The following is a 24,731-nucleotide window of genomic DNA, read 5'->3' as shown; positions in this document are numbered from 1 at the left end:
TGTCCTTTGGGTGGTGGACCATTCTTGATACACACGGGAAACTGTTGAGCGTGAAAAACCCAGCTGTGTTGCAGTTCTTGACACATTCCACCTACTACCATACCCCGTTCAAAGGCACTTAAATATTTTGTCTAGCCCATTCACCTTCTGAATGGTACATACACAATCCATGTTTCAATTGTATCAAGGCTTAAAAAATCTTATTTAACCTGTCTCCTCCCCTTTACCTATACTGATTTAAGTGGATTTAACAAGTGACATCAATTTCACCTGGATTCAGCTGGTCTGTCTTTGTCATGGAAAGAGCAGGTGTTCCTAACTCAGTGTATGTGAGTATATGTATGTCTATGGTCCCTACATAGTAAGACTGAGACATCCTGCAATGAAGGTCTGGACCCTCCGGGTTTGGACCCACCCAAGGTGATGAAGGTGTTTAACCGCATGCTGCTCTTCGATGGCGTGTCACGGGCCGACCCAGAGGCCCTCTCAGGCCTGCTGGAGTACCTACAGGGTCATGAAAAGAGGCTCACCGACGAGGAGTTCAAAGGTGAGACGACCCCAGTGGTGGTATGGTGGGTGGAGCCCTCTGGTGCCAAATATCTCTTCTCTCACAAATGAGGTTAAGCGAGCAGTGCGGCTTGGCAGGGTTGTGTTTCGGAGGACGCATGGCTCTTGACCTTCGCCTCTCCTGAGTCCGTACGGGAGTTGCAGCGATAGGACAAGACTGTAACTACCAATTGGATATCATGAAAAAGGGGTAAAAAAACAAACATGTTGCCTTACTAAAGGAGAAGTCTTACTTTTTAGTCCACTTAGCCCTGTGACTAACACCTTCAGTTATTGTGTCATCCAGGAGTTTGTCATGACTTTGTGTAGTGATAATAGGTATAGATGTCTTAACAGATCTCTTTCTGCCCCAAGGGCTTCAACTCTTTGGCGTGTCCTCTGACTTGGTTATCTGTCTCTGACATTTCAGTATTCCCCCCTCCTCTCTTCCCTGTTGTTCTTGGCTCCATAGAGCATGTGTCAAACTCATTCCAAAGTCATTCAATGGAGGGACGAGTGTCTGCGGGTTTTCACTCCTCCATTGTACTTGATTGATGAATTAAGGTCACTAATTAGTAAAGAACTCCCCCTAACTGATTGTCTAGGTCTCAATTGAAAGGAAAACCCAAAAACCTGCAGACACACGATTGAATGACTTTGACACCCCTGCCATAGAGTAATGAGAAGGAAGCTACTGTGATGTCAGAGCTTCTGTCCTGCCAAAAGTGGGTCCAAGGACAGCTTTCTGTCGGCAGTGTGCATGTGTTTGTGTGTGTGTATGTGTGTGTGTGTGTGTGTGTGTGTCGGGGGCAGGGGTTTATAACAGAGAGCAGAGAGAAATCACAGCAAACTGTCTCCTTCTGGGAAGAAAAGGACTAAAGTGGGCTTGACAGACTACATGAAAAACTCAGACTGAAAGTAAACAATAGAAGCAGACAACTTACTTGACTGCCACGTTTGGTTTGGCTGTTGTTTCTCATGGTTTTGAGGCATTTCCATCTTCAGTGATATGGCTTGCTTGCTTCCCTTTCCTTTCTTATCTTATCACTAATGATTTATCACCAGTTTTTACTAACCTCTTTCCCTTCTCTCAACTGGCAACTGTGTTTCAGGTGATTTGTTGGAAGTTCCTCTCTACGCATTGTTCTGCGCATCATAAAGTTCATCTGTACTGCAGCACAGTGAAAAAGCATTTGCTTCAAATTGGAGGGTACTGCTCCGTCAGGGGCATATTTCAGAAATGCATTTCATTACATGGTTTTTAGGTGATTGCTTATGAACTTGGCACTTGGTGTCACCCTGGCTGCAAGACCGTTTGACACATGAACAATGTACCTTGCTGCCTCAAAGGAAGTCATTTTTTATGTCCAGAACTATACATGTCGTCTCTGAGTACCCCTCCACCCATCCTTCATTTGGTTGTATTTTCTCCCAGAACCTTCTACAGGGAAGACGTGCCTGCCCAAAGCCCTTCTGAACCTGTACAGTGGTCAGAATGACACCATCCCCATGCTGATGGACATAGCAGAGCAGACAGTCAACCTCCATGAGTTCATCAACACGCCCTTCAGAGATGTCTATTACAGAGGTGAACTCTCTTCACATTTTAGCCCTTAACTAAAAACACCAGGGTCCTGTTCAATAGGTACCACATAGACTGAAATGCTCACTTTTCGTTTCTGTTGTGAACCGTTATAAAATGTTTTTTTTTTTTTTTGTGCGCCCTAATGAACACGACCCAGTGCTGTATTAACCAGTCATTTGACTAGGATAGAAGTAGATTATTTCAAACTTGGACTGTGTTGTTTTAAACCTATCTTAATAATTTGATATTATCACAGATAAAAGTACCTACCTGTAATGTAGGGCCTACTATGCACACATAGCCCAGTACTAATTCCATGAAGGCAGGCTGCATAGAGACGCCCTTACCTACACTGAGTCTTCCACTGCCCCTTCTGCACAAAGAACCCACACATCCTAGTCTGCGGCCCAACACAGGGCTGCTCTATGGGGCTTCTATTTCCAGAGGAAGGCCGGATGATGTGGCTGTTACACCTCCAAGATTTGCCCTTACAGTTTTGGCATTAGTTGGAAACAGAAGTGCAGCACACCTTTTTCTTCCATCCACTTTCTTAGGTCTAAGCCCAATAAACAACCTGTCTAAAAAAAACTTCACTCATCACACACTATGTCAGCCACTTTAAGATTTACTGTTAGAATGGGATTTCACACTTTTGCCAGGATGCCTCACATTGAGTGCATCTGAAATGTCTCCCTATGTAGTGCACTTTTTTTCATAGGGCTCTGGTCAAAGGGAGTGCACTATATAGGGAATAGGATGCCATTTCAGACACAGCCATAGTCCACCTCCACACAGTACTGAAGTAGGAGACAGATGGTGATTGCTGAGGAGCCCATGGCAGCCATATGGTATCCTTACTGTTGCTATAGGTCCCCTTTAATGAACATACAAGCCAGAAGGAATGTGTTTATGTCTGTATGTCTGTGTGCCATGACTGTTCACAGCTTTGACACTGCAGCAGAACCAGGCCACCTTTGTTGACCTAAGAAAAGAACCACACATTTATTGATGAGATACTGGGACTTAGTGAATGTGGTATCGCGTTAGTTACAACAATACCATTGTTGAAGTGTGGATAGGAGAGGAAAGAGGTTGACCTTCGACCCAGTCTTGGAATGGAGATATTGTTTGCGTCTTTGTCCGAGACCTCTAGTCAGTGCACCTTTCCTCACTCCTGAAGGTGGGACTCAGCAGACAGTGAGAGACCAAACAATGCAATACATTCACTGTAGAGTTCATTCCCTCTCAGGCAAGGCTGGAATAGAGAATATATTAATGATCTAATAATCCCAATTTAACCACTTGTCCCTATGCCCAATGTGTTGACTGACTGTTGTGTGGTTCACCAGGCCAGACGGCGCTGCACATCGCCATTGAGAGGCGCTGTAAGCAGTACTTGGAGCTGCTGGTGGAGAAAGGGGCAGACGTTCACGCCCAGGCCCGCGGACGCTTCTTCCAACCCAGGGACGAGGGGGGCTACTTCTACTTTGGTAAGACACCATAACATTAGGATCAGATCTGATCCATTCTACTGTCTACAGAAACTGCAAGATTCAGATTCGAGATTCAATATTTTATTGCAATATACAACCAAAGTCCTCAGTCAGCAGGGGCTTAAAGTGGCAGTGCATTAAGTGTAGGAGTATGGTTTAAAACCTCTTAGATTTAAAGTCCCCTGCTTTTCAACCTCTGCCATATCGTGGATTCAGAGCTATCTATGTTATAGAACTCAGAGGGTTTTCTTTAATGGAAGCTTCTCTAATGTCAAACATGTAGGGTGTGGTGTACCACAGGGCAGTTCTCTAGGCCCTCTACTTTTTTCTATTTTTACCAATGACACGCCACTGGCATTAAACAAAGCCTGTGTGTCCTTGTTTGCTGATGATTCAACCATGTGTCAGCAACCATAGCAAATGAAGTCACTGAAACCCTTAACAAGGAGTTGCAGTCAGTTTTGGAATGGGTGGCCTGTAATAAACTGGTTCTGAACATCTCTAAAACTAAGAGCATTTTATTTGGTACAAATATTTCCCTAAGCTCTAGACCTCAGCTGAATCTGGTAATGATTGGTGTGGCTGTTGAACAAGTTGAGGAGACTAAATTACTTGGTGTTACCTTAGATTGTAAACTGTCATAGTCAAAACATATAGATTCAATAGTTATAAAGATGGGAGAGGTCTGTCTGTAATAAATACATTTTCTGCTTTTTTGACACCACACTCCACACAGCAAGTCCTGCAGGCTCTAGTTTTGTCTTATCTTCATTAGGAGCGTTGGGCTAGTAACCGAAAGGTTGCTGGATCGAATCCACGAGCTGACAAAGTAAAAATCTGTCATTCTGCCTTTGAGCAAGGCAGTTATCCCACTGTTCCCCAGGTGCTGATGATGTGGATGTCGATAAACGCAGCCCCCCGCACTTCTCTGATTCAGAGGGGTTGGGTTACATGCGGAAGAAACATTTCAGTTGTACAACTGACAAGGTATCCTCCTTTTTAGTTAAGCTGCAGCTGGCCCGGAACAGAGCGGCACGTCTTGCTCTTCATTGTAATCAGAGGGCTAATATAAATACTGTGCATGCCAGTCTCTCTTGGCTAAGAGTTGAGGAGAGATTGATGGCATCACTTCTTCTTTTTATAAGAAACATTCATGTGTTGAAAATTCCAAATTGTTTGCATAGTCAACTTACGCACAGCTCTGACACACACACTTACCCCAACAGGGGTCTTTTCATAGTCCCCAAATCCAGAACAAATTCAAGAAAGAGTACATTATTATATGAAAATGTATGCACTCACTAACTGTAAGTCGCTCTGGATAAGAGCGTCTGCTAAATGACTAAAATGTAAAATATAGAGCCATTATTGCATGGAACTCCCTTCCATCTCATATTGCTCAAATGAACAGCAAACCTGGATTAAAAAACAGATAAAGCAACACCTCATGACACAACGCCTCTCCCCTATTTTACCTAGATATTTTGTGTGTATTGATATGTAGGCTGTGTGCCATTTTTAAATGTACTGTATGTAGTTCTGTCCTTGAGCTGTTCTTGTCTATCAATGTTCTGTATTATGTCATGTTTCATGTTCTGTGTGGACCCCAGGAAGAGTAGCTGTGTCTTTCGCAACAGCTAATGGGGATCCTAATAAAATACCAAAATACCTTGCATCGTAGCGCAGCAGGAGAGAGTGGTTCCATCACTATAGCACATTCAGAGATCGATTTATATCCATTAATCTAAAATAATTCATAGATTTTAAACAAAAAACACTTTATGTTTGTCATACATGGATGAGATTAATATGATGAAAGGCAGGTTCCTAACGAGTTCAGGAAGCCAAGCTAGAGCTCTGTGTGACATTCACAGCGATGGGGGCAGATGTTTTGATCAAGAGAGACCTTTAGAAAATGTTGCACATTTTCTCTAACACTAACCATACAAATATATATTTTACAGTTATAAGGTTAAATCTTATAGTTAGTGATTTTATAATTTGATGATACTATATTTAGAAAGCATATAAGTCATTTCAAGCCTTATTCATACAGTTTAGTTGAATAGGAAATACGTCATATGAAATATTTTATATTTTCATATTTTTATCATATTTGTACTGTGTACTTAAGCTTATGTCCTCAAAAGTGACTACACCTCAGCAATTTATAACTTTTCTACCAGAAAGGTGAGATTTTAACCTTGGAGTATACAGCATTACTAGTTATTGTTTATGGTCCTCTCATGATAAATGATTACTTTCGGGGATCACGTAGATTACATTCTAGATTACATATAGTTACATTTAAGAGTTAAGCACATTAAAAAAATTTAAAAAAACACATGATGAGATTTCATACATATCTCAGATATCCCTCTTTTTTTCTTCTCTATTTATGGTAACATTCATGCACTAGTATTGTATTATTGAACTTTGGCAGTATTTCGATACTGGTAAAGTAATATTCTATTCCTCTTGGTTTTTTAATGACATGTCTGTAGTTTTCCATGACAGGCGCCTGGGTTCCCGACACTGTGAGGTCATGTCAATGTGTCTTTAAGCAGTGCACTTGAAAAGTGGTTTTCTAGCTACCTCAGTGTGGTCTACAAAGGCTGGATCGCTGCACAGTTGGATAACTTGGAGTAAATATGTACTGGACCACTACTAAGGTAGTGTTAAGCTTCTCTTGGAAAATGCTCTCAGTTGCCATGGTAAGATTAAGTGACATTAGAGCCCGCCCTTCCCTTTTTACATGGCAGGTTTGGGCTGGGCAACACAGTCAGGACAGTTCGCAAGGCCAATGATAAACTCATATAACCACCCAAAACAAGTCTGAAGTCATATCATCAGAAATGTCATTATTGGTAGTAGGCTTCTCCAAAAAAGAAAAGAGAACAATGATGTCACAAGTTCAACAAGTATTTCTGAACAGTTTAGTGAAAGCTGTCTGTGGCTTGCTGCTGAAAAAAAGCAAACATACTTTCCTTCAAATGGGCAGGCTGCCTCTGTTTTGCTGACCTCACTGAAGTTGCTGGCAGAGTCCATTGACAGAGAGCCTCCAAATAAAACGTATCACTCCATACTGCCCTCTGCTGATTGGAGAGTATCCCTGCAACTCTCATGCTGAACCCAACATCCCACTACAGGTGTAGGATCTTCATTGATCACCCTGTTGCAGGAGAAATGTAAAACTTGTAGTGTATTTGCGGTTTTAAAATGTCCACTTTGAAATTTCAGACTTGATTTTCCCTTATGAAAAATTTATCAACCTGTACAAAAATGTCCATTAATTATAATCCACATAATAATTCACATTTTCTGTTGCTGCAGGATTATTTTCCTGTTGTAGCAAACTGGCTCAAATTAAGATCCTCGGGACTAGGCTACATCCCATTCACCTCAACAGCCCTTCCAGCCTCAAGTTCAACAAACTAATACACTTTTCACACTATCCTGTTGACCCGAACTGGACTGTGCTGACTGATATTTCATTTTGACATTGTATTTTCTGGCACTGTGTTTGCAACTATGGTGGATGCGTTACCAGGCCAGTGTAGAAGCCTACAGCTCTGCTCAGGAATGTGAAAGGGTTATGAAGGAGATAGAGGGAGAGACAGAGAAAGAGATACAGGTTAAAAGAGAGGAGATTTGAGTAGGCAATTATTTCCCAAGAAACTCACTACTGGCATTGTTATTGTATTAATGTGTTATGTTCCATACTCATCACCCGAGGGATTATATCCACTTGCACTAAGTGCGACTGTCATTCCCAAATCATTCCAAACCCCCGGCGTGTCTGTGGCACAATGCGAGTCATTCACTCTGGAGCTTTGCGCTGAAGTAGGTAGCTTAGTGGTTAAGAGCGTAGTGCCAGTAACCGAAAGGTTGCTGGTTCTAATCCCCGAGCCGACTAGGAGAACAATCTGTCGATGTGCCCTTGAGCAAGGCACTTAACCCTAATTGCTCCTGTAAGTCGCTCTGGATAAGAGCGTCTGCTAAATGACAAAAAAAAAGAAAAAAGAAAACATAACCAGGAAACCTGGCAGAGGGGCGACAGCTAATGTGATTTAATGCTTACTCACTCCGTGAGCACCCGTGCAAATCCATGAAGAGGAGCGTTTCCCATGCGAGGTGACAGGGTAATCTGTCACCCGTGGCAACGGCTCGTTTTCAGTAGCTGCTTTTGGCACACTGGTTTCAATGCACAGGCCCCTCCCTCAGACAAGTAGTACTAACTGTGTCCTTTTCGTTGCAAGGTTTTAAGTCCAATCTTTGACATGTGGGGTGTTGTACAAAACAAAGTCATCAGCGATTGGATCGTCTCTAACCAAGCAGAGTATCAAAGCCAATGACAAATTTTCAAACTGCCGCTTTACCCAAGTGTGTTCTGGCTCTGGCCCAACCCATTGGTTTCTGGACCAATCAAGAGGGCCCTGAAGGGTTGGGGACGTATTCAGATCCAGACTCATAGACGTGGTGTAGCGTTATGCCGGAGTAAGGAGTCTGGGTAGCCAGGCAAAGATAGCCTTCAAAGACATGTGGAAAGTGGTTTGCTGTTTCATATGAACCCAGAGTGGAAAGAGACTGCCTGAGTGCGAGGTGGGCAGGGTTTGCACTTTTGGGACTTTTCTATTAGTTCCATTGTAAAATGGGATCCCCTTGATTGATGTGCTTGTTGCTGTGTGTATCTGACTGTATCTCTTTGGCCAGGCGAGCTGCCTCTGTCGCTGGCAGCGTGCACCAACCAGCCGAACATGGTGCACTACTTGACTGAGAACACCCACAAGAAGGCTGACCTTCGACGGCAGGACTCGCGCGGCAACACAGTGCTACACGCCCTGGTGCACATCGCCGACAACACCCGGGACAACACCCGCTTCCTCACCAAGATGTACGACCTGCTGCTGACCAAGTGTGCCAAACTCTACCCAGAATGCAGCCTGGAGGACATTCTCAACAACGACGGCATGTCGCCCCTTATGATGGCGGCAAAGCTGGGAAAAATTGGGGTGAGAACGAACTCATATATCACGTGTATGAGGAATCATACTCTTAAAGGGATAGTTCATTTAACACTAGCAATGCTAATGGTAATGCTACTGTGTGGTGCCTTGTTGGATTATGTATTGTATTATTAACAGAAAATATAATCACATGCACTATAAAACAGACAAAGAAGGTCAACTTTGTTATTATTATTTCTCCCAGGTTTTCCAGCACATCATTCGCAGGGAGATCAAGGACGAGGAAGCGCGTCACCTCTCACGGAAGTTCAAGGACTGGGCTTACGGCCCCGTGTACTCCTCCCTGTACGACCTCTCCTCCCTGGACACCTGTGGAGAGGAGGTGTCCGTGCTGGAGATCCTGGTCTACAACAGCCGCATAGAGGTGCGTGATAGGCTGCTTAGATAAAGCCTCGGCTCTAAAGCTCTGGGAGCTAACGCAAGTCTTCAGTGTATTTTTTGTGGCTAAGATTATGAAGTGGGGATGGGGCAGACAGAGGCCAAGTGTGTGTTTTTGCATTTTTACCTATAATAGATTTGTTTATCTGAGATAAAGGGAAAGCCAGTATGGTAGGAAAGATAGAGTATGATTTCTCTTTCACTCTCTCTTTGTCACCATACTCTCCTCCTACCATTATTGTGAGTCTTCCTGCGCTGTCCATAGAATCGCCATGAGATGCTGGCTGTGGAGCCCATCAACGAGCTGTTGAGGGCCAAGTGGCAGAAGTTTGCTGCCGTCACCTTCTACATCAGTGTTGTCTCCTACCTGGTGACCATGATCATCTTCACCCTGGTGGCCTACTACCGCCCCTCCCAGGGAATGGTACGTACATGACCAACAACTCACATACAAACACAACAAATGTATGCACTTATTCAAAGTCGCTTTGGATGAAAGTGCCTGCCAAGTGGCATTATTATTATATTAGTATATGTGTACTGTACAAACAGTATGGGTGTCACGACCAGCAAAGCTTTAACTTTGTTTGTCCCTGACTAGCCTCCGTACTCCTACAACACCTCCACAGACTATCTGCGTCTGGGAGGGGAGGTTATCACCTTGGGCTCTGGAGTCTTCTTCTTCCTCACTAACGTAAGTCTGCAGCCTGCAGCCACTGCAGCTTCTCTCCGGTTGAACCATCCAATCAGAGTCACATCTTTGAATGTTGACTCTACAATAAACAACATTTTTTTAAAGAGGCCTCGAAATGTGTACACAAACACACACTTTCACTATAAATCTTCAATCTCCCCTGTAAATTGATCTTGTTTCTTTTCTGACATTCCCTCTCTCTCGCTCTCATCCTCCTCATCCTCTTCTTGTGTCAAGCCCCAAAACTAAAATACAGTATGTTTGTGGGCAGCCATTACCCAAATCTCTCTCTTCCTGCCCCCCTTTGTAGATTAAGGACCTCTTCCTGAAGAAATGCCCTGGGGTGAACTCCTTATTTGTCGATGGCTCCTTTCAACTGCTCTAGTAAGACTCCAGCTCCCCCCTCCTTAACCTTCTCCTCCTCTGTAACTCCCTCTGACTTGTACCCGAAGCTAATTTATCATCCTCTCTTAATTGAGTCTATTCAATTCCACATTAAAGCCCCCCTTTTTCTGGCACATTTTATAGTTTACATCTTCTTTAATTAAACCCATGATCCCAACAAAGAGCGGAGGATGTTGAGCGCCGCTCCGAAGGGTGTTTTGTTTCCATCATTAGTGCTGCATCTACATGTTGCCCGTTAAATCCCAAATGGCATTCCTGTGTATTGGAAATGTTCTCTGTATCTAACACGTAGGTAGGATAAGGATTATTGTTGTTTCCTGGAATCTTAACACCAGGGCCATTAGGGTACACCGTTGCAAAACATTTTGAATTGGAAAATGAAAGCGTGTTTCTTATTGGAGAAGTTCAGATAGTACCTAGGCATTTTGGTCCGTTTTCTTCCATTTTGTGCCTAATGAACATGGCCCAACTCTCCTATATCTCTAGCTTCATCTACTCTGTGCTGGTGATAGTAACTGCGGCTCTCTACCTGTCGGGTATCGAGGCCTATGTGTCTGTGATGGTGTTTGCGCTGGTCCTGGGCTGGATGAACACTTTATACTTCACCAGAGGCCTGAAGCTCACCGGCACCTACAGCATCATGATACAGAAGGTATCAACTCCTTCACATTGAATTTGAAATCAAAATGGACTAATATGACACTAGAAACCTGATCACAATTTATCCTTCTTCCTTGGCTCTCAGATTCTCTTCAAAGACTTGTTCCGGTTTCTGCTGGTCTACCTGCTCTTCATGATTGGATACTCGTCAGGTACAATGTCCCCTACTGCACACTTCTTCTTCTCAGCAATCTGTCGACCAGTTGAAACAGAAGAGAACCTACCGTATCATCTCCTCATGTTTCCCATCTCACCCCCCAGCTCTGGTGTCCCTCCTGGCGGTGTGCCCCGGGCCGGATGAGGTGTGTCCGGAGGAAGGCGGCTGCCCCACCTACCCCCAGTGCCGGGACACGGACACCTTCAGCAACTTCCTGCTGGACCTGTTCAAGCTGACCATCGGAATGGGCGATCTGGACATGGTCAGCAGTGCCCAGTACCCGGCTGTCTTCCTCATCCTGCTGGTCACCTACATCATCCTCACCTTCGTGCTGCTGCTCAACATGTTGATCGCTCTGATGGGAGAGACAGTGAGCCAGGTGTCCAAGGAGAGCAAGAAGATCTGGAAGCTGCAGGTGAGTGAGGAGAACAGCTGATGGACAGCTACTGTAGGTTCCCTATGCAGTAAACACTATTCATTAGAGCACACCGTAGCAAAGGTTGCAACGGAAAACAAAAATAAACATTTCCAATTGGAAGTAGTCCCTCCCTGTTTCAGTCATTTTTCTTACGTTTGGTGCCTAGTGAATATGACCCTGGGAACCCCTGGTGATGGCCTTATACACAGTGCATCCTCTAGTTCACGGTCACATGAGTATGTTATGGAAAACATTACTACATGTTGGTTGATGTTATGTTTTAACAACAGTGGGCTACGACAATCCTGGACATCGAGCGCTCCTTCCCTGTGTGTCTGCGGAAGTCCTTCCGTGCTGGGGAGATGGTGACAGTGGGGAAGAAATGGGACGGCACCCCTGACCGCCGCTGGTGCTTCAGGTACACATAGTTGTTTCTCTGGACTCTCACCCCTCTCTGCATCAGAGAAACGTGTCTGATTGGTAAGTCAAATGCAAACATCTTCTGGGGTAATTTCAGGGTGGACGAGGTCAACTGGTGCCACTGGAATCAGAACCTGGCCATAATCAACGAAGACCCGGGCAAGAACATAACAGAGACCCAGCAATGCTCCGGTACAGTGCATCAAACCGTCCGTGGCCTGAGGAGAGGTGAGACTCTTTTACTGCATTCGCAAAAAAATGCTAAAGTGCACTGATGCATACGTACAGTTCATAAAGGCAAATATACAGTGTATAAGGGCAAACCGAATCACATCAGCCAACATTTGACTTTTGTTCCCCAACCCATGTAGATCGCTGGTCCACGGTGGTGCCAAAGGTTGTGGAGCAGAATAAAGGGCCACGACCACGAGACCTAGTACTGGAGATGGAGCCACTGACCCCCAGACACAGACCCTTTGCAGAGGGCTAGAGCCCAGCTAGGGCTATGGCCCAGCTCTGGGAGCCTCCAGGAGCCCGGGTCCTTAAGAACACCCTGCAGATCGTAGGTATTCAGACTGACAAAGAAGAGTTGGGCCACAAAGTTTGCCACTTTGCACAAAACTCTGTTGCCTTGAGATTAGAACCAAATATATGTACAATGTATTATAAGACAATATAAAGGATTTAGAAAAGATAGGAATGTAGTGTATGGTCAAAGCAAACCATTCATTTGTTTATCAAATGCTTTTTTATTCAACTAGTTTATTCAACTAGTTGTGAATGGTGGTCATATGATGATTAGTATCCTCTCCCTTGGTGGTTTTAACCCAGGAGGAAGGACCCTCGGGAAGCTGTTACCTGACAGAATGCTATGGCTTCAACTTTCAACATATCCAAATGTGTGTTTTCAAGAGTTGATCATAGATGAGACGTATGTGGATGTGGTCTAATGGGAGACTGCTGATGAAAGTATATTGTACCTCTGTATTTAAGAAACCTCACTCAGGGAGTTCAAGAAGCCCAATATATCTCTTCTATTCTTCCACATATCCTTCTTGTTTTTAGTCTCTGGAAAAAAAACGGAAGAGGAATAGATTAAAGTTCAAACAACCATTTTGGAATGGGATGTTCAAACACAATATGTACTGTATGTATGTAACTATGTACTAAATGACACAAAACTAAAGCTAGCTTTATATGGCTAAATATATATATATATATATATACCATGTTTAATTTCCATCAATCTAGTCCTGTTGATAGTCCAAAGCACAGGGCCCTAATTGTATTGTTCATGCTTGGATAGGATTGCTTTGATCATAACTGCAATTTGTACTTGTTTTATTAAGTGTGTATATCATTGCAAAGTATATCGAAAAACAAACAAACACTGAATTGATTTGTTCAGAGGAAGATAATATATTCTCCCTAACAGCATTTATGTGGATTTATAGAGTTTTGGTGTTATACCAAAATGAAAATATGCCTTCAATTAAAACTGGAACATTTGCTACTGATCCAACATCACCCAGAGAATGGTTTTGAAGATGTAAGCTGTTTTTCCATCATGTTTTGTTGAGGCCTTTTGATTCATAATGGACATTATTTGATGAATAGCTTCCTATGTGTTTCAATATGTTTTTTATTTTATACAATTCCTTATACATTTTGCAACAACGTTAACTCCTGGTCCTTTTTGCCTTTTTATGAACAAATTATATTATATACTATGATATTGTATAGGCTACAGCAGGGATCATCAACTAGATTCAGCCGAGGGATGATTATTTTATTGAGTGGATGGTCGGGTGGCCGGAACATAATTACAAATAATTTGTAGACTGCCCAAACAGATATATTATTTGACTAAAATAATAATTTCAAACCTTGCTTACATTTGTATACGATCTATTATGCGTGGGAATACTTGGGAACAGCTTTCCAAAATAAAAATCACTTGAAGCTGATTTCCTGGTGTTTTGACAGTATTTTATGTCCAACAATGAAAATTCTAAAAAGAATGGGGGGGGTTAAACCCATTTGGCCTGCGGGCCGCAAGTTGGGGGACCCTGTGCTATGGTATATGATTTCTTGCTGTTCTGAAGCCACAATCTACTGCATTCCTTATGTTTGCCAGCAGATGGAAGCAGAGGTCTATATTCGTAATTTATACAGTCAGTGGCCTCAAGTCGCGAAAGCACCAGGGTTGTATTCATTAGGCACCAAACGGAAGAAAAAAACGACCACCTGACCTGTACGTGTCCAATAACAAATGCTATTTTTCCATTGGAAATGATTTGCTAGGGTGTGCCCCAATGAATACGACCCTGACCAATTACTTCTTTAATCTAAACACACATTCTAGTACAAGCCCTACTACCTCCGAAAGCACCTCCAAGATTTTCCCCTTCATCCAGCCAACCTGCTCCTATGTCTTCCCCTGCCGTCTAGTTTAACAGTCATGTTTCTCAGATATGTTGTAGGCATAAGTGCTGCACGACCCTCTAACCATGATGCCGGGGCCTGTATTAACAAAGAGTTTCAGAGTGCTGATATACACTACCAGTCAAAAGTTTGGACACACCTACTCATTCAAGGGTTTTTCTTTATTTTGACTATTTTCTACAATGTAGAATAATAGTGAAGACATTAAAACTATGAAATAACACATATGGAATCATGTAGTAACCAAAAAGTGGTAAACAAATCAAAATATGTTCTATATTTGAGATTCTTCAAATAGCCACCCTTTGCCTTGACAGCATTGCACACTCTTGGCATTCTCTCAACCAGCTTCATTAGGTAGTCACCTGGAATGCATTTCAATTAACAGGTGTGCCTTCTTAAAAGTTAATTTGTGGAATTTCTTTCCTTCTTAATGGGTTTGAGCCAATCAGTTGTGTTGTGACAAGGTAGGGTGGGTATTCAGAAGATAGCCCTATTTAACAAGAACAGCTCAAATAAGTAAAGAGAAACGACAGTCCTTCATGGTCGAATTGCTGCAAAGAAACCACTACTAAAGGACACCAATAAGAAGAAGAGACCTGCTTGGGCCAAGAAACACGAGCAATGGACATTAGACCGGTGGAAATGTGTCCTTTGGTCTGGAGTCCAAATTGGAGATTTTTGGTTCCAACCGCCGTGTCTTTGTGAGACGCGGTGTGGGTGAACGGATTATCTCAGCATGTGTAGTTCCCACCGTAAAGCATGGAGGAGAAGGTGTTATGGTGTGGGGGTGCTTTGCTGGTGACACTGTCTGTGATTTATTTAGAATTCAAGGCACACTTAACCAGCATGGCTACCACAGCATACACCATCCCATCTGGTTTGGGCTTAGTGGGACTATCATTTGTTTTTCAACAGGACAATGACTCAACACACCTCCAGGCTGTGTAAGGGCTATTTTACCAAGAAGGAGAGTGATGGAGTGCTGCATCAGATGACCTGGCCTCCACAATCCCCCGACCTCAACCCAATTGAGATGCTTTGGGATGAGTCGGATGGCAGAGTGAAGGAAAAGCAGCCAACAAGTGCTAAGCATATGTGGGAACTCCTTTAATACTGTTGGAAAAGCATTCCAGGTGAAGCTGGTTGAGAGAATGCCAACAGTGTGCAAAGCTGTCATCAAGGCAAAGGGTGGCTATTTGAAGAATCTCAAATATAAAATATATTTTGATTTGTTTAACACTTTTTTGGTTACTACATGATTCCATGTGTGTTATTTCATAGTTTTCATGTCTTCCCTTTATTCTACAATGTAGAAAATAGTTTAAAAAAAAAGAAAAACCCTTGAATGAGTAGGTGTGTCCAAACTTTTTACTGGTACTGTATAATCGTATTCATTATGGTCTAAAAGGGAAATCTGACCCTATATCAGCACTTTGTGAATAATGGCCCAGAGCTTCATCTTCCCATCACTTTCCCCACCTTTCTTCCTTCCTCCCCTCCCTCCCTCCATTCCCAGCCTTGCTGAAGCACACCGGAAATCTCTTGCCACCTCACACGAGGAAAGGCTAATCTTCTTTGCCCCAACTTTAACAGTGCCACTAATCCTCCAGGTTTATCTAAGTAGTGTGAGCACCTGCTGACAACTTGGCCTGCCTTCCTCCATGCAGCCTCATAGGCTGCGTTTACACATGCAGCCCAATTTTGATATTTTTTTCACTAATTAGTCTTTGACCAATCAGATCAGCTCTGAATATGATCTGATATGAAAAGATCTGATGTGATTATTCAAAATACCAATTAGTGTAAAAAAGATCAGAATCGGGCTGCCTGTGTAAACGCAGCCTTATTAACTAGGACAGGGCCAGGGCCTGCTAGTGTCACCATCGGCAACTCTCTCTGGAATTGCAGACAGGAAGCCGTTAAGCAAGGGTGTTTTCTCTCATGTGCTGTACTCGCCTTGCATTGTCGCGTGTGTCTATGACTGCGTTTAGACAGGAAGCCCAATTCTGATATTTTTTCCACTAATTGGTTGACCATTTTTGACCAATCGCATCAGATCTTTTCACATCAGATCTTTTTCAGAGCTGATTGGTCAAAAGACCAATAGTGAAAAAAATATCAGAATTGGACTGCCTGTGTAAACACAGCCACTGTGTCTCTGACCAAACACCACAAGTGGCAGACAAGTGGGGTCAGTCCCTGTGTTGGGGCCTCTCATTGGTTGACTGTCTGTAACATGTTATTTACCATCGTTATAGGGACATTCTTATGCAACTTTGTCTGCATTTAGACAGGCAGCCCAATTTCACTAGTGCTGCAAAATATCGGATGTGAAAAGATCTGATGTGATTGGTCAAAAGACCAATTAGTGAGAAAAAAAAAAATCAGAATTGGGCTGCCTGTCTAAATGCAGCCTGAGCTATAGCTATGGCAGCACACCTTGTCCAGATATTGTCATCCAGCCAATTAGACCATTAGAAGTAGAGCCTGATGAGTCTGAAGATTATGATATTTGGACTTCAGTCTTGCTCAATTCACTCATGCTTACCTTTCTCACTCACCGCTGCTTTTCTTTTATTTCAGTTTCTTTTATTTCAGACACTTGATCCAACTTGGATCAAGTTTCCTGCCCAGCCACCCTGGTCTCAGAGCATTTCGTATTATTCTGTATGTAAATGCGGGAGGCTCAAATTAGTATGATATGTTTTGCTTGGTATGGTTACATAAGACAGATGGTTACTAAAAGCAAAAACGAAAGTAGGGTGGTTGGTCGGGGTGTATGGGTGAGTATATAACGTGGTTGGTCGGGTTGGATGGGTGAGCATATAACCCAAAGGTTGCTAGTTCGATTCTCTTCACGGACAACATTAGCATTTTAGATCATTAGCAACTTTTCAACTACTTACTACTTTTTAGCTACTTTGCAACTACTTAGCATGTTAGCTAACCCTTCCTCTAAGCCTAACCTTAACCCTTTTAGCTAACCCTTCCCCTAACCCTAACCGTAACCCTATAACCTAACTCCTAAACTTAACCCTAACCTTAACCCCTAACCCTAACTCCTAGCCTAACTAACATTAGCTAGAATTAGTAACATATCATACATTTAGCAAATTCGAAACATATGGTATGTTTTGCAAATTCATAACATATTGTAAGTTTTGCAAATTCGTAACATATAATACGAATTGTAATTTGTAATATCATTATTCATTAATACATACCACACGAAACATAACGTATCATACGAAATGGGAGGTCCGGATTTACGCACAGAATAATATAAAATGCTCTTAGAGCAGGTTGGCTCAGCCGATTGCTAGGGTTGTTGATAACTTTTACAATATTGAATATCAATCAGAAATTGCCACACATTCACTGTTTGTTTTGGTTTTAAAAAATAAACTCGATGGTAAATGAAGATCTCGACATTCTGGCTGTACTTTAAAGTCATGAACCAACTCAGCTTTAACACAACATATCCACAGATACTGATCATCATGGATCAGAATGTGGCAGAGACGGGAACTGTAAGTCTTTCATCAATGGAATGAACCACAGCTAACATATTTACCACATTCCTCATAACCATTAAAAGATGATAGATGGTAGAGTCCAGACACCATTGAAACCCACTGGGCACAGACATCAGTTAAATGTCTAGTTTTGATTTACATTTGGTTGAGTTGTCAAATAATGTGAATTCAGTTTGAAATCAACCAAAATGTTTACCTTGTTATTGGATTTAGGTTAAAAGGCAATTTTCTTTGACTTTTTTGCAAATTCAATGGAAACAACTTTGATTCAACCAGTTTTTGCCCAGTGGGAAGATAGATGGTAGAGTACAGAAAGGACAACCTTAAGAGCCATGCTGACACATGTTTATCTCAGGATCACTCATTGCCCCTCAGACATTTTCTTCTGCCAAACGTAATTAGTCTTTCCTTTGAAGTAATTGCCTAAAAGGCTTTTCATATGCACCTGTGAAATACCTCATCCGGGTGGGACATTTCTGAATGAATCTAGCCATTGGGAGAGTTGGGAATTGGGACCAGGGCCTCGTTTCCCAGTTGCGCTGTAATTGAAGCATTACAATGATCATACCAGATGCATTGTTATCTATGTGCCAACTATTTAATGCTAGGCATACACTACACGACTTCTAAAATCTTAACTACTTGGACATGCTCACATTCCCCGATTTCCTTGTCCCAAATCTTTCATTCCATCCATCCTCAACACCAGGATGTGGGTGCTCACATTACAAATGATTCCCTAGTTGTTCCTGCCCTGCGTTTCTTGGTTGTCATAGGAAAAAAATGAGGATAGGCAAACAGTGAGCTGCTTTATTAGTGTGCACATTATTATGTGCAGAAAGGTCCAAAAAAAGACATGCAGGCCCAGAATATAGACTTAATATGAAATAGTAATGATAATATTACATTCCCTTTTTGGTTTCTGTCATGTTAGGACGCAGATATAATATTGGTGCGAGTCCCGACATAGGCTACTGTTCCTAGCCCAAGTTAAAAAATGTGGCGAATTCGTAGCAAAATCATGTATTGTATGGCCGGCATTGTATCCCAAACAAGCACATAGAGAAAACGTTCCCTAAAGTACGTTGTTCCCTAAAGGGAGTCATTATTATAAACATTATAAATATTCCGCAATACTGACGACGGAGGAGCTCCAAGAGAGATGTTACCACCTATGGCTGCAAATAGGCTATTGAGGAGGCTTATTATTCTTACCCAATAACAGTGGTGATTTTAGCATGTAAATCTTGGTGGGGCAAACTAAAAAAAAAATGTTTTAGATCCAGTACACAACACTAAACAATACATTAATTGCACTATAACTGTGACAAACGGTGCCCACAAACTGTTAGGGCCTACATAAAGCTGTCCCAACAGCAGAGCTTTCTTTTCAGCACCATGGAGTGAATCTTTACCACCGCTACACCTGGCTATCAGCGGAGCCTTGTCTGGCAGCGAAACAGTTCATTCAGCCTCATTTACTGCCTTTTTAAAAAACATAGCTGATATCGCTGACTTGCTTAAACAAATGTGGTTCTACTGACAATTGAGATGAACAAACTATAAGGGAACGATGAGTGGATAAGCGGCAATCCGTAATTTCGATTAAGACATTAATGAGCGAGCTAAGACGGACATAGTCAATATAACTATTTGTTCAGCACTTTTGAAATGTTAATGTTAATGAAAATATATTTTATATTTGAGATTCTTCAAATAGCCACCCTTTGCCTTGATGACAGCTTTGCACACTCTTGGCATTCTCTCAACCAACTGTGTATCTCCCTGGCATATTACATAATTTATGCAGTAGCTTACAAGACATTTTTGGACTCACCTTGTTGTGCTGTAATCACTTGAACAGGAAAGTGACGCAGCGGTCCTTCTTGTGGGCATATTTTGTCATCAAACTTTGGCATCAAAGTCTGGCATTCTCTGGATTTATGGTGCTTTCAAGACAACTGGGAACTCTGAAAAAAACAAGGTCGAATCATGACGTCAGTGATCTTCAGGTCAGAGCTCTAGAAAGAGGCCCGAGTTCCCGACTTGGAATTCCGAGTTGGATGACCGTTCAAAACGTATTTTCCCAGTCTAACCTCTTTTTTGGGGGAGTTCCCAGAGATTTCCCAGTTCCGAGTTTCCAGTTGTTTTGAACGCGGCAGAAGTCATGCTGAATTGACAGCATGGCCAATGTATTCAACCTTTTCTGGCCCATGGTGTTGCATGTGAATGTTAATCCTTTTAAGCTTGGAAAAGAGACCCTTAAACCCAGACTTGGACCACACACCCTCTCCACTGAATAGCAGGCTAGTGATTGCTTTTCAACGCTTGCAGTTAGCCACTGATTCCTTCCAAACCACTCATTGTTGAATTTGCGATTTCCAACTTGTTGTGTAATGTTTATGTCCAATGGCCGATGACCACTGATACGTTTTATCTATAATTTCTCTTCATATGACAAGGATTGAAAAGGATTTGCCAGTAGATCGTCGACTTGATTCATGATGAGGATTGCTTGTCTAGCTTGCTAGCTAAGATTTGAAAGTATGATGTTGACATGATCAGTCCAATAAAAGCTACTGTGCATACAACGTGATTTGACGTCATTTTATCTGTGGCCAATGACCATGAGCCTTCTTGGATGGGTACTTCTAATGTAAATCTATGGCAGCACCCAAGGGGCCTGAATCTTTTAGCTCTCCCTGTAGATTTTGCGGTGATGTAGTGTCGCCATCAGTGACAGAACGCTGAGCCAATCACAGCGCAACTAGAGAACATTACCAACCCCTACGTGTAACGTAAGTGCAGGTGGTAAGTTTAATATAACAAAGAACATGAAACGATACAACATAGGAGTAGCGTCTTGACATGAAACACAGAAACAATACTGCCTGGGGAAAGATCCTAAGGGAGTGCCAGATAAAGGAGAGGTAATGAGTGAGGTAATGGAGTCCAGGTGTACCTCATGATGAAGCGCATGTGCGCGTAATGATTGATGCCAGGTGAACGTAATGATGGTTACTTGGGTGACTGGAGTCTTTGACAATTTTTTGGGCCTTCCTCTGACACTGCCTAGTATATAGGTCCTGGATAGCAGGAAGCTTGGCCACAGTGATGTACTGGGCCGTACGCACTACCCTCTGTAGCGCCTTACGGTTGGATGCCGAGCAGTTGCCATACCAGGCGGTGATGCAACCGGTCAGGATGCTCTTGATGGTGCAGCTGTATAACTTTTTGAGGATCTGGAGACCCATGCCAAATCTTTTCAGTCTCCTGAGGTGGAAAAGGTGTTGTCGTGCCCTCTTCATAACTGTCTTGGTTTGTTTGGACCATGATAGTTTGTTGGTGATGTGGACACCAAGGAACTTGAACCTCTCGACCCGCTCCACTACAGCCCCGTCGATGTTAATGGGGGCATGTTCGGCCCTCCTTTTCCTGTAGTCCACAATCAGCTCCTTTGTCTTGCTCACATTGAGGGAGAAGTTGTTGTCCTGGCACCACACTGCCAGGTCTCGGACCTCTTCCCTATAGGCTATCTCATCGTTGTCGGTGATCAGGCCTACCACTGTTGTGTCATCAGCAAACCTAATGAATGTGTTGGAGTTGTGCTTGGCCACGCAGTCGTGGGTGAACAGGGAATACAGGAGGGGACTAAGGACGCACCCCTGAGGGGCCCCTGTGTTGAGGATCAGCTTGGCAGATGTGTTGTTGCCTACCCTTACCACCTGGGGGCGGCCCGTCAGGAAGTCCAGGATCCAGTAGCAGAGGGAGGTGTTTGGTCCCAGGGTCCTTAGCTTAGTGATGAGCTTTGAGGGCACTATGGTGTTGAACGCTGAGGTTTAGTAGTCAATTAACAGCATTCTCACGTAGGTGTTCATTTTGTCCAGGTGGGAAAGGGCAGTGTGGAGTGCGATTGAGATTGCGTCATCTGTGGATCTGTTGGTATGCGAATTGGAGTGGGTCTAGGGTTTCCGGGATGATGGTGTTGATGTGAGTCATAACCAACCTTTCAAAGCACTTCATGGCTACCAATGTGTGTGCTACAGGGCGGTAGTCATTTAGGCAGGTTACCTTCGCTTTCTTGGGCACAGGGACTATGGTGGTCTGCTTCAAACATGTAGGTATACAGACTCGGCCAGGGAGAGGTTGAAAATGTCAGTGAAGACACTTGCCAGTTGGTCCCTGCATGCTCTGAGTAAACGTCCTGGTAATCCGTCTGGCCCCGCGGCCTTGTGAATGTTGACCTGTTTAAAGGTCTTGCTCACATCGGCTACGGAGAGCGTGATCACACAGTCATCTGGAATAGCTGGTCCTCTCATGCATGCTTCAGTGTTGCTTGCCTAGAAGTGAGCATGAAAGGCATTTAGCTCGTCTGGTAGGCTCGCGTCACTGGGCAGCTTGTGGCTGGGTTTCCCTTTGTAGTCCATAATAGTTTGCAAACCCTGCCACATCCAACGAGCACCAGAGCCGGTGTAGTAGGATTCAATCTTAGTCCTGTATTGATGCTTTGCCTGTTTGATGGTTCATCTGAGGGCATAGCGGGATTTCTTATAAGAGATCTTTGGCTTCTGGTTGGGATATGTACGCACGGTCACTGTGGGGATGACGTCGTCGATGCACTTATTGATGAAGCCGGTGACTGAGGTGGTGTACACCTCAATGCCATTTGATGAATCCCAGAACATATTCCAGTCTTTGCTAGCAAAACAGTCCTGTAGCGTAGCATCCGCGTCATCTGACCACATCCATAAAGATACATCATAAGAAGGTATCGTAAGAAGGTTCTAACGAAAAGGCTTCAGGTAATCCCTCCCTGTTTCAGTCATTTTTTTATCTGTTTGGTGCCTAATGAATAGCGGCCCAGATATCATGGGCGAATGTGGCTGCTAAAATTACCTTTTGCTGGATGTTCATCTTGGATCCGAGAAGGACCTGGGCCCGGATTCCCGATAGCGATGGAACTTACGAGTGTTTTAAGGATGTATTTTTCCTACAACGGCCGAAGATGTAACATGCGTTTCCCAAACCACGCAGAGAGAACGTTAGCTAAGTGCATTATTGAAGCATGCGTCGATACTGATAGGATCGAAAGAAAGGGAGCGCTGCTCTCTAATCAGCCTTCTCCATTCTTACCTTAACATTATAATTATTTCACAATACTGATAACGGATCAGCTCCTAGAGAGTTATCTACGGCTGCAAATATTATTCCAACCCTTACCCTATAAAGATGCACTGAATCACCGATTTCACACATCATTGTGCGCATGTTAGGAAACACATTACAGACAGTAGCCTACAAGTAGCAAAATATAACTCAATTGATTGAACATGAAATGTATTTCAATATGATTAAAATAGGCCTATAGACTACTGTTTATATTTTAATGTAGTCATCTTTGTTTTCATTTGAAGCATCTTTTAAGTCGCTTGTTTGAATCAATTTCAAAGACATTGGGATCTTTGTGTTTTGGGAAACAGTTCAGAGATTTAATGATGTTCCTACGAATGTTCTAACAATGAACTTAGCCTTAAGATGCATTTGAGAAACCGGGCCCTGAACTAGAATTGAGTGTCTGTGGCTGTGTTTACACAGGCAGCCCAATTCTGATATTTTTTCCATTAATTGGCCTTTTGACCAATCACATCAGATCTTTTCACATCACTTTTTCAGAGCAGATCTGATTGTTCAAAAGACCAATTAGTGAAAAAACTATGAGAATTGGGTTGCCTGCGTAAACACAGCCTAAATGGCAGGTTGATGTTATGGTGACAGCAGAGCTACAGCAACCCGCTGGAGACCCATGCTATTGGCATCTGTCCTCCTGATTTCTTGTGAAATTGCCAGGGACTCAATGTGGCGCGCTGGTGGATGAGTTTTGCTAATAAGAGAAGCATTTCTGTTTTACAGATCCCCCTCTTTACTGTGTGAGTGAGCGTGCATGAAATCGTTGTGCATGAAATCAGTGTGCATTGAGTCTCCCAGATCCACACGCTCTGGTGGAGGCGGCTGCCTGTGCCTGCCTCATCAGCCTGGGAGCTTATCAGAGGATTTAGTTGGGTGGACTGGAGTGTAGTGGTGGTGGGGAGGATGGAATGGAGAATAACAACCACAGCTCAACTTTCGGGGTTAAAGGTGACAGTGTCATTAAACATTTAAATGGAGTGCTTGTAGTTTGAGGCCGGGATTCAATCCAAGGTGCATTATAGAGCAGTGCACTGGACAGCTGACAATGCAATGTGCCTTTTTAAAGGCATTTTCCTCAACATTTGCGGATATCGCATTTCATGGTTAACATTGTACATGTCAGCTCAAGCGTACATTATCTATAAAGTCAAGTGTAATGCGCTGCTGTCATGCAAATGCACAGATAGGGGTCTACCTGTGCTCAAGCACCTGCCTCTTTGCTCTCCCACTTGCCACATTTACTGGATTGGTTGAACAGTGCAGAAGAGAACCTCCCCCAATAGTTTTTTTCTTCTCATCAAGATCAGTATGTAGTGGATCTAGTTTCATGCGTTTCCTTTAAGCCTGCTACGTTAGGTTACCCTTACCCCATTTGTTGGTCTGCCCTGTAGCCTACAGAACTCATGTGCCCGGTTGTGCATTTTCCCAGGCTGCCCTGTACAGAGATTGCACACTGTATTGGTTGCTGTCGAGTGTGTGTAGCAAGCTGCCCAGTTTAAATATCAACAGTACTACCACATCAGAATAACATTTGATTAAGACTTGATTTACATCATCATCAATATTCGGTCTGGTTGGCTGATAGCAGATGTGCAGCAGCACTTCATCATTTATTTCCTTACAGAATCATCGTGCTGGAGGTGCTGCATCACCCCTGATAAATTGAAATACAATTTACAAAGTTATAGAATTACTGCTGCCTGTTCAGAAGAGATTAAATAATTCAGAATAGCCTCCTTACTACACCATGAGTAGGCCTATAATTTAGCCAAAGAGG

General features: G+C 43.1%; 1 protein-coding gene across 1 annotated transcript in view; it reads left to right on the top strand.

Annotated features, from left to right (window-relative positions):
- The window catches only part of LOC311144791 (transient receptor potential cation channel subfamily V member 4-like), a 34,262-nt gene extending 21,864 nt beyond the window's left edge, over positions 1-12,398 (top strand). Inside the window, exons 4-17 of the mRNA XM_084180920.1 lie at positions 363-547; positions 1,982-2,134; positions 3,481-3,621; positions 8,338-8,636; positions 8,836-9,015; positions 9,295-9,453; positions 9,631-9,723; positions 10,034-10,107; positions 10,615-10,780; positions 10,874-10,940; positions 11,050-11,360; positions 11,654-11,781; positions 11,881-12,011; positions 12,155-12,398. Coding sequence (XP_084037046.1) covers positions 363-547; positions 1,982-2,134; positions 3,481-3,621; positions 8,338-8,636; positions 8,836-9,015; positions 9,295-9,453; positions 9,631-9,723; positions 10,034-10,107; positions 10,615-10,780; positions 10,874-10,940; positions 11,050-11,360; positions 11,654-11,781; positions 11,881-12,011; positions 12,155-12,273 — 2,206 coding nt within the window. The 3' untranslated portion in view covers positions 12,274-12,398. The remainder of the gene's footprint in view (positions 1-362; positions 548-1,981; positions 2,135-3,480; positions 3,622-8,337; positions 8,637-8,835; positions 9,016-9,294; positions 9,454-9,630; positions 9,724-10,033; positions 10,108-10,614; positions 10,781-10,873; positions 10,941-11,049; positions 11,361-11,653; positions 11,782-11,880; positions 12,012-12,154) is intronic.
- The last annotated feature ends 12,333 nt before the right edge of the window (positions 12,399-24,731 follow it).

Source organism: Coregonus lavaretus (assembly GCF_964263955.1).
Source record: "Coregonus lavaretus genome assembly, chromosome: 17".
NCBI classification, from domain to species: domain Eukaryota; kingdom Metazoa; phylum Chordata; class Actinopteri; order Salmoniformes; family Salmonidae; genus Coregonus; species Coregonus lavaretus.
This window is presented reverse-complemented; position numbering and strand designations above follow the sequence as displayed.